The sequence below is a fragment of the Mirounga angustirostris genome, unplaced genomic scaffold (assembly GCF_029215605.1).
Source record: "Mirounga angustirostris isolate CCGP_5_RB_7025 unplaced genomic scaffold, mMirAng1.0.hap1 SCAF_1, whole genome shotgun sequence".
In the NCBI taxonomy this organism is placed as follows: Eukaryota; Metazoa; Chordata; class Mammalia; order Carnivora; family Phocidae; genus Mirounga; species Mirounga angustirostris.
Window position 1 is genome coordinate 3595334 of NW_026991709.1, and position 15052 is coordinate 3610385.

General features: G+C 49.9%; 1 protein-coding gene across 7 annotated transcripts in view; it reads right to left on the bottom strand.

The window, feature by feature from the left end:
- Positions 1-13436, bottom strand: part of SLC37A1 (solute carrier family 37 member 1) — a 62713-nt gene extending 49277 nt beyond the window's left edge. The window contains exons 1-4 of one of the 7 annotated variants that reach the window (XM_064578471.1): positions 13288-13435; positions 12571-12666; positions 9200-9431; positions 5-86 (exon numbers count right to left, since the gene is read on the bottom strand). In XM_064578471.1, the coding sequence (XP_064434541.1) occupies positions 5-86; positions 9200-9255 (138 nt within the window). In that variant the 5' untranslated portion in view covers positions 9256-9431; positions 12571-12666; positions 13288-13435. Of the gene's footprint in view, positions 1-4; positions 87-9199; positions 9432-10656; positions 10708-12570; positions 13243-13287 lie in introns of those variants that run through there. The other 6 variants (XM_064578476.1, XM_064578482.1, XM_064578496.1 and 3 more) reach the window with 6 other exon arrangements.
- Between the last annotated feature and the right edge of the window lie 1616 nt (positions 13437-15052).

Genomic DNA, 15052 nt, shown 5'->3' on the forward strand with positions numbered 1-15052 from the left:
TTACCTTAACTATGCTGATAGGCTTTCGGGATAAGTGGAAACTTGCATACAGCAAAAATGTCAAAATAAAAATGAAGGCTCTGTACCTGAAACACAAAACAGAGGTAGGGGATGACATAAAATAATATAAGATGCAGTAAGAATACGTTACATTTCCCTTGCCTCTGGAGACATATCCAGAAAATGTTGCCAGGGCCAATGTCCAGAGAATTTACTGCTTGTGCCCTCTTCCAGGATTTTTATGGTGTCAGGTCTCACATTTAGGTCTTTCGTCCATTTTGAGTTTATTTTTGTGTATGGTGTAAGAAAGCGGTCCAGTTTCATTCTTTTGCATGTGGCTGTCCGGTTTTCCCAACACCATCTGTTGAAGAGACTGTCTTTTTCCTGTTGCATATTCTTGCCTCCTTTGTTGAAGATTAGATGACCATAGAGTTGTGGGTCCATTTCTGGGTTCTCTATTCTGTTCCATTGATCTATGTGTCCATTTTGTGCCGGCACCATACTGTTCTGATTACTGCAGCTTTTGTAGTGTATCTTGAAATCTTGGATTGTGATACCTCCAGTTTTGTTTTTCTTTTTCAAGACTGCTCTGGCTATTTGGGGGGTTTTGTGGTTCCACACACATTTTAGGATTGTTTGTTCTAGTTCTGTGAAAAACGTTGTTGGTATTTTGATAGGGACTGCATTGAATCTATAGATTGCTTTGGGTAGTGTGGCCATTTTAACAATATTTGTTCTTCCAATCCATGAGCATGGAATGTCTTTCCATTCTTTGTGTCATCTTCAATTTCTTTTACCAGGGTTTTATAGTTTTCAGAGTATAGGTCTTTCACCTCTTTGGTTAAGTTTATTCCTAGATATTTTATTGGTTTTGGTACAATTGTAAATGGGATTGTTTCCTTAATTTCACTTCCTGCTGCTTCATTATTATTGTATAGAAATGCAACAGATTTCTGACTGTTAATTTTGTACCCTGCGACTTTACTGAATTCATGTATCAGTTCTAGCAGTTTTTTTGGTAGAGTCTTTTCAGGTTTTCTATACAGAGTATCATGTCATCTGCAAATAGAGAGAGCTTTACTTCTTCCTTACCAATTTGGATGCCTCTTATTTCTTTTTGTTATCTGATTGCTGAGGCTAAGAATTCCAGTACTATGTAGAGTAACAGTGGTAAGAATGGACATCCTTGTCTTGTTCCTGACCTTAGGGGAAAAGCTCTCAGTTTTTCCTCATTGAGTATGATGTTTGCTGTGGGTTTTTCATATAAGGCCTTTATTATGTTGAGGTATGTTCCCTCTAGACCTACTTTGTTGAGGGTTTTTATTATGAATGGGTGTTGTACTTTGTCAGATGCTTTTTCTGCGTCTACTGAAATGATCATAAGGTTTGTATATTTTCTCTTATTGATATTACGTATCATGTTGATTGTTTTGAATATTGAGCCACCCTTACATCCCAGGAATAAATCCCACCTGATTGTGATACATGATTTTTCTGATATATTGTTGGACTTGGTTTGCTAATATTTTGTTGAGGACTTTCACATCTATATTCATGAGAAATATTGGTCTGAAGAGATAAAAATCCTTGAAGAGAGCACATGCAGTACTTTCTCTGACATCGACCATAGCAACATCCTTCTAGATAGGTCTCCTGAGACAAGGGAAATAAAAGCAAAAATAAACTATTGGGACTTCATCAAGATAAAAAGCTTCTGCACAGCCAAGGAAACAGTCAATAAAACTAAAAGACAACCTACTGAATGGGAGAAGATATTTGCAAATGACATACCTGATAAAGGGTTAGTATCCAAAATACATGAAGAACTTATACAACTCAACACCAAACAATAAACAATCCAATTTAAAAATAGGCAGAAGACATGAACAGACATTTCTCCAAAGAAGACCTACAGATGGCCAACAGACACGCGGGAAGATGCTCAACATCACTCATCATCAGGGAAATGCAAATCAAAACTACAATGAGATACCACCTCATACCTGTCAGAATGTTTAAAATGAATAAGTCAGGAAATGATAGATGTTGGCGAGGATGCGGAGAAAGGGGAACCTTCCTACACTGTTGGTGGGAATGCAAACTGGGTGCAGCCACTCTGGAAAACAGTATGAAGGTTCCTCAAAAAGTTAAAAATAAAACTATCCTACCACCCAGCATTGGCACTACTGGGTATTTACACAAAAAATACAAAAACACAAATTCAAAGGGATACATGCATCCCTACATTTATAGCAGCATTACCTACAGTAGCCAAGATAATGGAAGCAGCCCAAGTATCCACAGAGAGATGAATGGATAAAGAAGTGGTGCGTGTGTGTGTGTGTGTGTGTGTAATGGAATATTACTTAGCCCTAAAAAAGAATGAAATCTTGCCATTTGCAATGACATGGATGGATCTAGAGAGTACTATGCTAAGTGAAAAAAGTCAAAGAAAGACAAATACTATATGATCTCACTCATATGTGGAATTTAAGAAACAAAACAGATGAGCAAAGGGGAAAAAAGAGAAAAAGAGAGAGAGAGACACAAACCAAGAAACTGACTCATAACTCTAGAGAACACACTGATGGTTACCAGAGGGAAAGTAGGCAGGCGGATGGGTGAACTAGGTGATGGGGATTAAGGAGGAGTGCACTTATTATGATTAAAATAAATAAACAAACAAACAAACAAATAATACATTATAACTGTACTTTAAATTGTCTTAGGTTATGTATTATTCACTCAGTCCTATATCAATTATTTATCCTATTTTCAACATCACCATAATACTACATTTAAAAATTTTGCCACTTTTGCTTTGTGCAACTGAAACTGTTTAAATATTCTTAAAAAAAAAATAACCACAATCAAAGAGAAATTTGGGACACAGAAGTGAACAGAGTTCACAAAGTAAACAGAAAGAAACCATTAACTGGTTTGTAAGAGAATTAACTACAAATTTCTTGTAAGCCTGTATCCTGGGCATTTAAGGTCCTATCTATTTTTTACCTTTAGCTTCTGTGCAACTTTTTCAAAAGATACATGCAAGGCAGGAATATAAATATCTCACTGACCTCCATGAGAAAGTCAGTGACGCAGACATGCTATGAACAAGGCTGATGACATAAGAAAGCCTGGCCTAAGGCCCTGCTGCTCTTCTTGGTTTATGCGAAAAGCAGCCCAAGAGTAAGACTGAAATGAATCAGAGACTAGAGAAAAGAAGATACTTGGGCAAGAAGAGAAAGGTTCATTCCAGCCTCAAAGTTTGAACCACTCTCTAGAAAAGTACTTCTTGGGGAAGAAAAGAGGTCATCGGGAAGAGTAGCAAGAGAGGAGAGCAGGGCCCCCCCCACACCCAGGAAGGCAAGGCCGGCCCCTCGTTTCAGGAGGCACAGCCCTTAGCCCCAAAGAACCTGCCTGTTTCTGGCCTAAGAAGGCCAGTGACTTTCAGAGAGAGTGCCTGCCTGAGGGGACAGTCACCCACGGCGGAGGTATGGGTGGCAGAAGGGCACAAGGCAGGGCTCCAGCTCTGCGGGGACCCTGAGCTGACCCCACCTGGGCACAGGGTTCCCTTTTGCAATCTCCACAAGGAGCATGAACAACGTTCTGGGACTGAGTCAGCCCCAGCACCTCCCAGATCAGAGTCTCAGGGAAGAGTCTGGAGCCCTCGAGGATGCTACAGGACACCTCTTCACAGGTGTATTATCAACAGGAGAATGTGAATTTCATCGTCACCCAGCTAAGGATTTTGAGAGAGTGGCTCAACTTCAATGGGCCTTGGTTCATGCTCTCTAGTCTCAAACCAGACATAAATAGAATATTCTATGTACAAATAGTTCACCCTTATTGAATGCATTAATATATTTATTAAATAGAACAAATAAGCCCAGAAATAAAGAGCTCCTCTGTGTGTCCAGATCATGTCTGAAGAGCCCCAGGGGCCCTGATACATGTGCATTCCTAGATGGTAAAGTCTGTCTAGGTTATCGGGACTTAGTGGCCCACCTGGACCTCCAGCCTCCACCTCTGGGCTGCCGTCCTCCTTCCCTGGGCCTCCACGTTCATTCCCCAGGCTGCTGCCTCCTTCCCTAACGGGCAGCTCTACATGTAGCTCTCACCAGCGCAGGGCCCGGTGGGATGAAGGAGGTTCCCCTGACTGTCCCTCGCTGGGGGACGCCTCATGAGTAAAGGGGCCACAGAGGGGGCAGTACATGGGTTCCAGACTGAACTGAACTTTCCTTGATGAATCAGCCTCTTTGGGGCGGGTAACTGCCTACAGGTTGGCAGGGCTCTCTGGGAGAAGCTGTCCCGCAGTCAGGGCAATGGGTGAACCTACACAGCAAACTGGAATTTTCCTGGAGACAGAACCTACAGCTCCTAAACAGGAAAACCCTATCTATTTAGCCGGTATCAGGGCCAACTCTAGTTCCCCTATTTCCAAATCTGTCCTTCCTCCCTTCCTTTCCTCATCTTGCTTACATGGGATCTTGGGAGGGGGGGATGTGGTGAGAAGAGCCAGCAGCCCAGGCTGACTGTTCCCTCCCAGAAGGTCTGACCACAGCAGCCGTGTCAATATATACCTGTCCTGGAGACTGAGCAGACATTTTACTTCTGTGGGATTACCTGGGGTCATGGGACCAAAGTCCTACACAACCTTCCTGACTCTTTTTCCCACTTTGTAATTAATTCTATCCTCATTTTCTGTCTTCCTATATCCTTTACGAAGCAGGATTGTGGATGATAATTGTTTTCTATTATCCATTTTGCGCTGGGTTGAACCCTGTGCCCCCCAAATTCAAGTCCATCCAAAAACCTCAGAACGTGACCTTATTTGGAAATTGAGTCCTGTGGATGTAATTAGTTAAGATGAGGCCATACTGAACCCATGTATGACCTCAGATCACATGAGATCCTAAATCCAATGACTGACGTCCCTATAAAGGCCGTATGAAGATGCAGGGACAGACAGGGAAGACGGCCAAGGGACTGCAGAGGCAGAGCCAAGATAAGGAAGGCCAAGGACCGCCAGCCACCCCCAGAAGCTGGAAGAGGCAGGAGGGATCCTTCTCTGGAGCCTGCAGAGACACGCAGTCCCGCCGATGCCTGGGTCTCTAACTTCCATCTCTATCGTGTGGGCAGCTGTTACAGCAGCCTCAGGACACGAATGCAAGCCGACACTTGCATTTTTGTTCGGTGTCACATTTAGGCTTGGAAACATTAAACATGTACAATTACAGGTGAGCTACTGAACCCTTTCACTCCTCGGCACGCCGCTTACTCTGTGGTTATGTCTGGCGGTAGCCTTGGTCGCATCTACAAGCACGACAAGACCAGCGCTGGGCTTAGCGCGAAGTTCCTAGCAAGACAAAAGCGCATCTGGGCAATGCCAGCCCAGGATAGGTGTGCACCCGCAGGGTCTCCTTCGACATGTTCTTCAACATCGCACGTGCCCCCAGATGAACAGCAACCTGCTTCAACCTGAGCGATGCAGGGCAGAGTATCTGTTTCCTCGCTGGGGTGTTATTTATTGGAGTCATATGCAAATGAGGAGAAACAAATGCTTTAGGTGAGAGTAACTGGGCACTAGGATCTGGCATAGAAATTAGTCCAAAGACATCCTTAATTTGGGAACAAGGAAACCACACAACAGCTATGATGTGAGTCCTTTCCGGAGCATCCTAAAGCAGAGACAGGATGTCGGTGAGGTTGGCACTGACCACCTGTTTAAGGGGCTCTCTGCCCCTGTCCGCCCCTCAGGGAAGCGACACTTTTTCCCCTATGTAATTAATAGGCAGTCTGTGGGGACATACGTGGAGCCGACACGGCTATCCTGTCCTCCAGTCTCCCCCACAGTGTGTGTGCTCCTGATGGTCACGGGACGGAGGCGGGCCAGGCGGGCCCTGTGGCTCTACTCAGCAGCAGGGATCCATGGGGGGGGGGGGGGCGGGGAGGGCTTCCTTTCTCCCCCTTGTGCACACACTTATTTACAGCAGTGCGCGCTCACGAGGTATTTTATTCAACGGGCTAATCCATCACTACTATCATTTGCTTTAAATCTCAAGTCACTCCAGACTTAGCCAGCGAGAGCCCCTTCATTTTCAAGCACCTCCTCATTTTCTGGTACCAAATATTCCCGGCTCATCTTACTTTGCCTGCTGCCCCAGCCCTGACATCGGCCCAGTCTCCAAGGAAGCCCGGCTCCCTCCATGGGAGACGGCACATAGAGACCAAGATCCAGCAGCGTGGTGCTCACCGCCACTGAGTGTTGCTGTTCCCACGGCCTCTGAGCGGCAGGGGGTAGGGCACGTGACCCACATGCAACATACACAACCCACACACAGACAGCATATAACACACACGTCAAACGCAACACACAGCACACACACACATCAAACTCACGAGCAGAACCATATGTATCTATTTCTCCAGCACTTCCAAGCTAACACACCTGACCCATTCAGGCCCCTCCTGCACCCACATTCGTAGCTCCTTCACCCAGCAGTGAGAAGTTACCTCCCTTCTGTGGTGTTCCTGACAAAAGAGCGTTAACTGAATCTAATCAAGAGGAAATACTAACTAGACACCCAAAACAAGGGGCAGTCTACAAAATAAATGGCTGGTACTCTTAAAAAATGTCAAGGTCATGAAGGACAAAGGAAGGCCAAGAGGCAGTTTTGGATTAAAGGAGATTAAAGTCACAGGACAACTGAAGGCAACATGTGATTCTGGATGGGGTCCTGGATCAGGGGGCACTGGACAAGACATTAGGTGACATCTGATATAACTTCTGGATATGGACTGTGGATTAGATCATGGTATTACATCAGGTTATATTTCTTGATTCTGACCTTCAGGCACAGTTACAGGAGAATGTCTTATTCATAGGAAATACACTAACCTATTTAAAAATAAAAGGGCCTAATGCCCATAACTGAGTCTCAAATGATTCAGAAAAAAAGTGTGTGTGTGCGTGCGTGCTGTGTATTCACACACAGCACGCACACACATAGAGGGTGGAGGGAGTAACAAATGAGGCAGAATGTGAAGGTGTGTCTGCTAGCTGAGCCCTGGCCCCCAGCTGGACTAGCTGCATTCAATAGTCCCTCTACCCTAGGTTTACTCTACTCAAGACTCAACATCCCAGGAGAGAGACCCGTAGCCCACCCAGGGTCCTAGTCTGCTTCCTGGGGGATGTGGGCTAAGGAGAAAGGTCATGGTAACAGGGCCTCCAGAGCCACTGATGGCCGCCATAATGAACCCCAAAGTCCTGAGACTTACCTGCCTATGAGATAGGGAAACTAAAGGAACCCCATAAAAAAACTGTTTTTCTCACTCTTTTTGCTGCATCTATTTTTGCGAGGACCTACATCCCCGCCTTACATGTCTATGTCCTCCTTGTAACTATGTCCTCCTTGTAAATGTCAAGGAGTTAATGATTTCTTTGGAGTCTTCCAGCACAACAGATAACATCTAAGGAGTGACTGGGCAGAGTCGTCATGAACTTTTTCAAGACCACAGACTCACCAAGACCCCTGGCTCCAGGGCATAAGTGACTTTTGAAGGACAGCTGAACACTCGTCTTTGTTCCTGGATCACTGAGGAAATGTGGGCGCCAGACCATCATCAATAAAAACCTCAGGCCCCAAGCAAATATGAGACTTACTCTTCTTTCCTTTCTGAGTCTCCCAAGCGCTCTGTCTGGATCCACACTCTCTCGGTATCTTTAACAGACTCTGTTCTTACTTCCTCTCAATTCATGTCTGATTTCTACCCTGCATGAAGCCGAGGGCCTTCTTGGCTGGTCCCGTGGGGCCCTCCTCTGGGTCACCTCCACCCAGCCAGCCTGCATCAGTCCCACAACTGCACAAAAAGGAGGGAAGTCAGGTCCCCAAAGGAAATCAAGATGTTGTTAGGAAGGGCAAGGCCTGCTGGGAAAAAGATATAAAGCCCTTCAAAGGAATGTTAAAGCCAAAAGGGAAGGAAGCTGGGATCTAGAAAGTAAAGGTCAAAGAGCAAGTCTGAGGCAGAGATGGAACACATACTCTATATCCTTGCTACCCAGAGTGTGGTCTGTGGATTCAGGGCACCACACGCCCTGGGAAATGCAGACTCTCAGGCCCCACCCCAGACCTCCTGAGTAAGCATTTGCATTTTAACAAGTTCTGGGCGGGGGATGCACATGTTTACTAAAGTGTGAGACACATGTTTACTAAAGTGTGAGACGCCCTGCCCCACCAGTGCCTCAACCAAAGAAAGAAAGAAAGAAAGGATTTGTGACATACAGGAATTCCAGGGAGTTCTTTGTGATATTCTTACAATTTTCTTCTGTGATTTTGAAAATTGTATCAAAATAAAGTTACAAAACAGACAAGGAAACTGAAGGTCAACACCCACTAGATGGAAAGATAAATGTCTAAAGCTTGTGGCCAGGTTACTGGTAGACCTGAAATGACAAGGGAACTGCTCTGGAAGGGAGGCAGAGGTCTGAGGTCACACCTGAGGCCCTGTGGGTGCCCACCAACCAGCAGGGGCCTGAGAAGCAAATAAGGGTGTGACAGCAACCTCCCCTACATACGTGATCACATCTGTTTTTTTGTAGTTTAATTTGCATGCCCCTAAGGGAAGAGTCTAAGAGGATAGAGGAAAACTTATTCCTTCCCAACAGAGATCAACAGGGAAGAGGAACTTTTAGGAGGGTGGGTTCGAGGATGGAGAAGCTGGTTCTAGACCCTGCCCTCGCCCTCTTCTTCCTCTAAGGAGGGTGGGAGTTCTGAACCCACGATGAGAAGGGCTGTCAGAGCATGCGAGGTGAGGCTGCTCTCAGAACAGGAAGCAGTGTTCTGGTCTGCATCTAACTTGTTTAGATTTCATTTTCTCTCAGCAAGTTCTGCCCCAGCTAAGCCACTCACTGGGCTCAGGGTTCATATACTTATCTCCCCCACAGCCATTTTATAATCCTGCCAGTAGCCAGTGGTCGTTTTTCTGGGGACAGTGATTATTATAGAAACTACTAAAGACCAAAGACAGAGGACAACTTAGCAACGTTCCCGGTCACAGCTGCCACCACTGATAAGCCATTCAACAGTCACACAGGGAGGCCAGGCATCCGCGTGCATGTTATATAATGACATCGGGCACGCGAGGGCCCACACGTCCACGCAGCACCAGGCCACAGGATGGACGAGCCAACACTCACCACTGATCCCGGGAGAATGAGATGATGAAGCGAATGCCGGGGGGGAGTGGAGCCATTTACACCGCACGGACCACGGAGCTCTGGTCACAAGAGGAGATGTTTCATGCATAGGTGATCAACCCTGGCTCCAAGTATTTCTCTCTGGCCCCTGCAGCTCCACAGACTGGAAGGTGCGTCGAGGTGTCCTGCTGGATCTTGCGTGCCCTCTTCCTTCGGGCAGAGGCTCGGCTCTCTACAAGGAGAATGAGGAATGGAAAAGTCGGGTGTCCCAACAGGAACACTGTGGGAGTCCCTGGCAGAAGTAACATGCGGTATACATGTCAGCCAACCCAGATCAAAGCGGGGTTCCAGCTCAACAGGGAACTGCCCCCCATGAGAGCTACTGGGTGGAGGTAGAGTGTGTACCCTCGGGGATGGCTTGCTCAGCAATCACAGACATGAATTTCACATGGTGTTCTGGTGATGAATAGAGACCCAGAGTCCCTCTCCATCTGGGAGACATCTACAGATCATCCCATTCACTCTTAACCACAATACTCTCCGGAACTAATATTAATATTCATGTGAAACCAGTAATGTGCCCAGTGGTTACACCATGTGCTCAATTACCAGAGCATGCCAGGGAACGGGACACTCTCGACTCCACCTGCTGTGGACCAGGCCACGCTGAACCACACTAACAGAGAGGCACACAGGCCTGGGCAAGATGGCAGGTCAGCAAACCAATCATTTCACTGTGGCCTTGCAACTGAATTGAAATGCACCTCCCGCTGTGGGAAGGTACCTGACTGTGTTTCTGCCTCTTGATACCTCATCTCCTGTGGTCACTCAGAGGTCATGGAAAATGACCCCATTCCGAAGTCAGGGCAAGACAGGAAGGAATGGGCAGGGAGGCCTGGTCTCCTGTCCCAAAGCCAACCTCAAGTCTATCCTCTGTGCTTGGCAACATGGAATCTTTTGGACCAATGTATTAGATAACACGGGACCCGGTGCATGCAGGAGCATGGCTCGTGCTGTCTTAACACTTACTGAAAATTCACCGGTTATATGATGTTTTTTTAAAAAAAGCTACTTTTGAGTAAACATTCATCTCAATTTAAAGCTGCTGAAATTTATTTAATGTCTTCAAAGAACTTCTTTGGGGTTGCAGACAAGCAAAGCAAATAGCTCTGTTGGAAGGCTCCAGCTAAATTCCTAAGAGCCTGGGCACCCCCCCCTTCATTCCAGCCCTCCCCCCTCCACACACTGCGCCTTCTTCAAGGATCTCCCTGCATGCTTTTAGCAAAAAAGTCAAAATCCTTGGGGCGTTTCATCCCAGGACCCCTGACCCTGACCCCTCCATCTCTCTCAGGGAGGCGTGTGCGCCCCAGCCAGAACTAGACCTTTGCTTCGGCCAGCCAGCCAGCCTGCTGCCCCCCGCTCCCCCGCAACTGCCGCAGCTGACCTCAGGCACCTACATTTTAGGGTTCTTAGGAAGAGGAAAGGAGATCATCCATGGAAAGCCCTTAGCACCAGGGTCTGTGGGTAGAAGCAGCTCTGTAAATAGCAGCTAGAGAGGGAGCCCGGGCTGCAGGTGGCTGCCCCATTCCCGTGACTTAGGTTCAAACTCAGCACAGAGCAAGGGCTCCAGAGATGTGTTAAACCAATCCCCGCAAATGTTTCAAAGATGTTTCTGCTCAAAATCTAGATTTAAAGAATATTTTACTAAAACTCCGCTCAAAATGAGTGGGGTCCTGTTTGGGTCTCCATATACTTGGAGAAACAATTCTGTGACGGTGACTTCAGAGTAAAGGATTTAAGTTTTTCGGTGTCTGAAAATGGGTGGTCAGAGTCCACTTTCTTCCTCTGTCCACTAGGTGTGGCTTGTCTAGGAATATTCTATTGCCATCTGAATCAATCAATCAACCAACCTCAATTCTGGTAAAACCTGTAATTTAACAAAAAAAATCCAGAAGGCCCTGGAAATCAGCAGGGAAGACAATCTCAATTTCTTTTTTAAAACAATTGCAGGGGCTTCCCCTGTGAAATGGGTGAAAGCAAGTGCTATAATTCTCAGAGAAGTGCAGTTAAGCTGCGTAAAGGTAGTGATTTTACACGTTAAGAGCTCAATTTAATGAGGCTCCTTCCTCCAGAACCCGGGCAGTGACCCCCGAGAAGTACCGACTGAATCGCATGGAGAGCCCGCCAAGCCCTGTGAGGTCCGCCGTGAGGCACGGCACTCCCTCCCGACGAGAACAGGCAGCTTGCCCGGTGGGCCGGACACTGGGCAAATTCAGGTCAACATTCTCTCAGCCCCACCCTCCCTCTCTTCCTCCGGCTTGTCCCGTGTCCTCCGGAGAGCACAGGGGAACGAGGCGGGGCACCTGCTTGCCACCCTGTGTTGGGTGTACAGCCCAATTACATAAACAGCATACTTTTTTCCCTAGTCGCTCTTTATAGGGGCTTCTGGGACTCACCGATCCAGGAGAGAAGTCACACCATCCAGTGTCATTCTACCATCAGACAGGGACTTCGGCTCCCTCCCTCCTCCCAGAGCAGCTCAGTCAAAATCGTAACAGGCACGTTTTCATACCCATCTTCTGAAAGAGCCCCAGCCAGGCAACGAGAAGAGGAATGACCCGAGACAAACACACACTCCCAAGCCGCGCCCTCGGGCCGCCCGTGGGTGACCCGCCACCCAGAGCAGCTCCCTGCACTCTTCCAACAAGAGTAAGACTGAAAGAAAGTCTTGGCACGAGTAACACTGAAAGGGTCTTCCCAGAATGGAACGCTGCTGTAAATCATCTCAGCAGCCCTGTGCAGATTTTAAATGATCTACTTAAGGACAGAGTTTCTAAAGTGGATCTTATCTTAAGGCAAAGTTGGCTGGGAGGTGCATGTCCCAGAAAGTTATTTCTTTTTCCTGGAAAGACAGAGGAGAGAATGGGGTAGGGAGAGAATGAATACAACCTCCTTTTGAGAGAAAACACTTTCCAAGGTTTGTACTTTAAAGGCTCTATTCCATATTAAACATTACTGACAGTGGCCACTATCTCTTTCCTGTGGTTTAAACACAAAAAGGACTCCTCGATCTGCACCACTGTCCTCTCCCCCACCAACACACTGAACGCCAAAGGGGATGCACAAAATAGAACCTGCAGATGGGGGTCCAAGACTACATGGTGAGACACTTAAGGTCTGGAGTCTTGACCTACAGGGAGACCAAGGAAGGAGCCCGGGAGAAAATCTAACACAGGTACCAAGTCAAACAACTTCCCACAATTTCTGGTCCTAAGGCGGGAGGCACCTTCCCGGCAGCCAGCTGCCAGCTCCCAGCCCCAGGAGACGGAAGGAGAGGCAGGCTTTGGAATTCCACCTTTAGAAATGCAAACCTGGGGGCTGGGAAAAGGAGCTTTCCGGTGTCCTCCGTTCAAATGCAAATCCGGACGGTCCCGCGGGTCACCGGGTCACCAGGAGCGGCCGGGAGGCTGCTAGGGCGGGGAGCGCCGGAGGGTGGGGGAAAGAGGAAGAAAGAGCCCGATGGTTGGAGGTCGGCAGGTGGGGCGCTTTCCGATCGATCCACAAGGATGCTGTCACTCGTGTTGGCCCGGAGGCTCACGAGCTCCGGGGAGCCACCTGAGCAACAAACAGCCCAGAGGCCCAGAGCGCCGGCGCCCCGAGCCTCCCGGACGGCTTTCAGCGCCGGCTCCTCCCCGGCGGCCGGTCCCCGGGGAAGGCGGACTCGGCGGCACGCCCACGTCCCCGGCGCGCGGCGGCCAATGCGCGGGGCTCCTCCCGCGGGCTCCCCGGACCCCGCTGTCACCGCGGCCGGGCCGGGTGGGGAGGCGCGCTCGCAGGACCGCTCAGCTCGCCCCTGACTCCACTCGCCCGGGGTCCCCGCGCCCTCCGGCCCCTCCCGAGGCAAGGCAGGAGCCGAGCCTCCCCCGCCCAGGCCCAGGCCCGGCACAAAGGCCGGAGCGCAGGGACCCGCCCCGCCGCCGCAGGTGCTGCGCGGCCGCAAAGCTCGGGGCCGGCGGCCCGGCGGGTGCAGGCGGGGCGGAGCGTCCCCGCGTCGCTCTCCCCGCCCCGTCCCTGTCCCCGCGCCTCACCTGCGCCGAGGCCCGAGCCGGCCGCCGCGGGCGCTTCCTGCTCGCGACTTCCTGGGGCGGCGCGCGGTGGCCCCGCCGGCCCCGCCGCCCCTGTCACTTTCCTGCGGCCGGCGGGGCGCCGGGGCCGGGGCGGCGGCTGGCCGCTCGGCCCTCCCCCTCCGGCTCATCCCCCTCCTCCGCTCCTCCCCGCCCTCCCCCGAGCCTCCCCCGGCCCCGGGGCGCGCCCAGGGTCCCAAACAGCCCCGGGGTGGGGGGGGGGGGCACGCGAGCGGCGTTGCCCGCCCGCCGGCTGCAGGGGCCCCCAGGCCGCCCCCCACCCCCCGGGCCCAGCTCGGGATTTTGGCGGCCGGCTCGTGTCCTTGCACCTGCCGGCGGGCTCCCGGTCAATTACTGGCTTGTTCTCCACTGGCCAACGGAGCTCCCCCTGGGCCCTTAGTCCTCAAGGTGGGTCTGACCCACAAGCAGTAAAGCGACGCGCCCCCTGGAAGGCCCAGCGCTAAAGAGGGTGTGCCTTGGTCTACTTGCTTTTATTCGCACTGCCCCTTCTCAACGGTCAGAATCTTAAAACTAGCATTCTTCTGAGTCAAAAGGGGCCCACGGATAGGCGCTATTGAGCCTTCTTTAGTCACACCTGTATGTGCATGACACGAAGCTCAGACGGTTAGACTGGAGAAGCCCAGTCTGGCTCCAGCCACCTGCGTCCATGGCACCTCGCTGGTGCCCTCACAGACAGTTCCTGTTACATCCCAGAACAATTGTTCTCTGAATCCCACTCTCACTTAGGGCCCATTCTGACCTTGGGCAGCCCCCAGAAGGGCCCGATTATATTCCTACAGGCACCCACAGTAGACACAGAGCATCCTAACTGGGCCCAGGCGCCCAGGTCCCAGAACTGAACCTCCCAGGAAGAGCAAAGTGAAGCAGAAAACACATTTTGCAGATGAAATTCCAGAAAGGAGGCTGCCCCTGGTTATAAAAAACAAAACAAAACAACAAGAAAAACAATGCTTATGGCTAAAAGCAATCCAAGGCCTCACTGTAAATGCCCAGAGGTCTGTAGGGACAGTGGGTCTGGGCACACAGCCTGCCCGGCCCAACATCTCCCTCAGCCCAGTCTGGAGAAGGTTTCCTCCTCCCCTGCCAGGCCTCACGGTTTCCCCTGCAGCCTGTTCTGTTTCTAGAACACTCTGCTATCCTTTTCTGTTCACTGAGTTGTGTAGAATACACCACTTCTCTGCCCTTTTTTTTTTTTTTTTGAGTGTGTGTGCGGGGGTGGGGGGTGGGGAGGTAAGGGGGGTGGGGCAGAGGGAGAGAGAATTCTAAGCAGACTCCCCACTGAATGCCCAGCCAGATGCTATGTGGAGCTCTATCCCAGAACCCTGAGATCATGACCTGAGCCGAAATCAAGAGTCGGACACTTAACCGCCATGCAAATGTCCCCTTTGGCTTTTGAGAAGCGTTCTCCATGCAGAAAGGAAACCTGCCAGCCTCCGGGGGGGCCCCAGGGTTTCAGCCACAGGACACTTGCTGGGCCTCCTCCTCGGGCAAGTGAGATGGCCCCAGGCCTCTCAACTTCTTTTTCCCTTGGGCCAGTTCTTTCTCCCTTTCCTTACTATCTGTTCTTGGTGATCCCCAAATGAGCCCTGTCTGGCTCCCTTCTCTCCCCAAACCACCCATCCTCTGGCGCTCCCATGGGTTCTACTCAGGGCTCCTGCTCTCTCACTGAAAGTGTGTACTAGCCCCCCACTTCCCAGCTCTCCCTCAG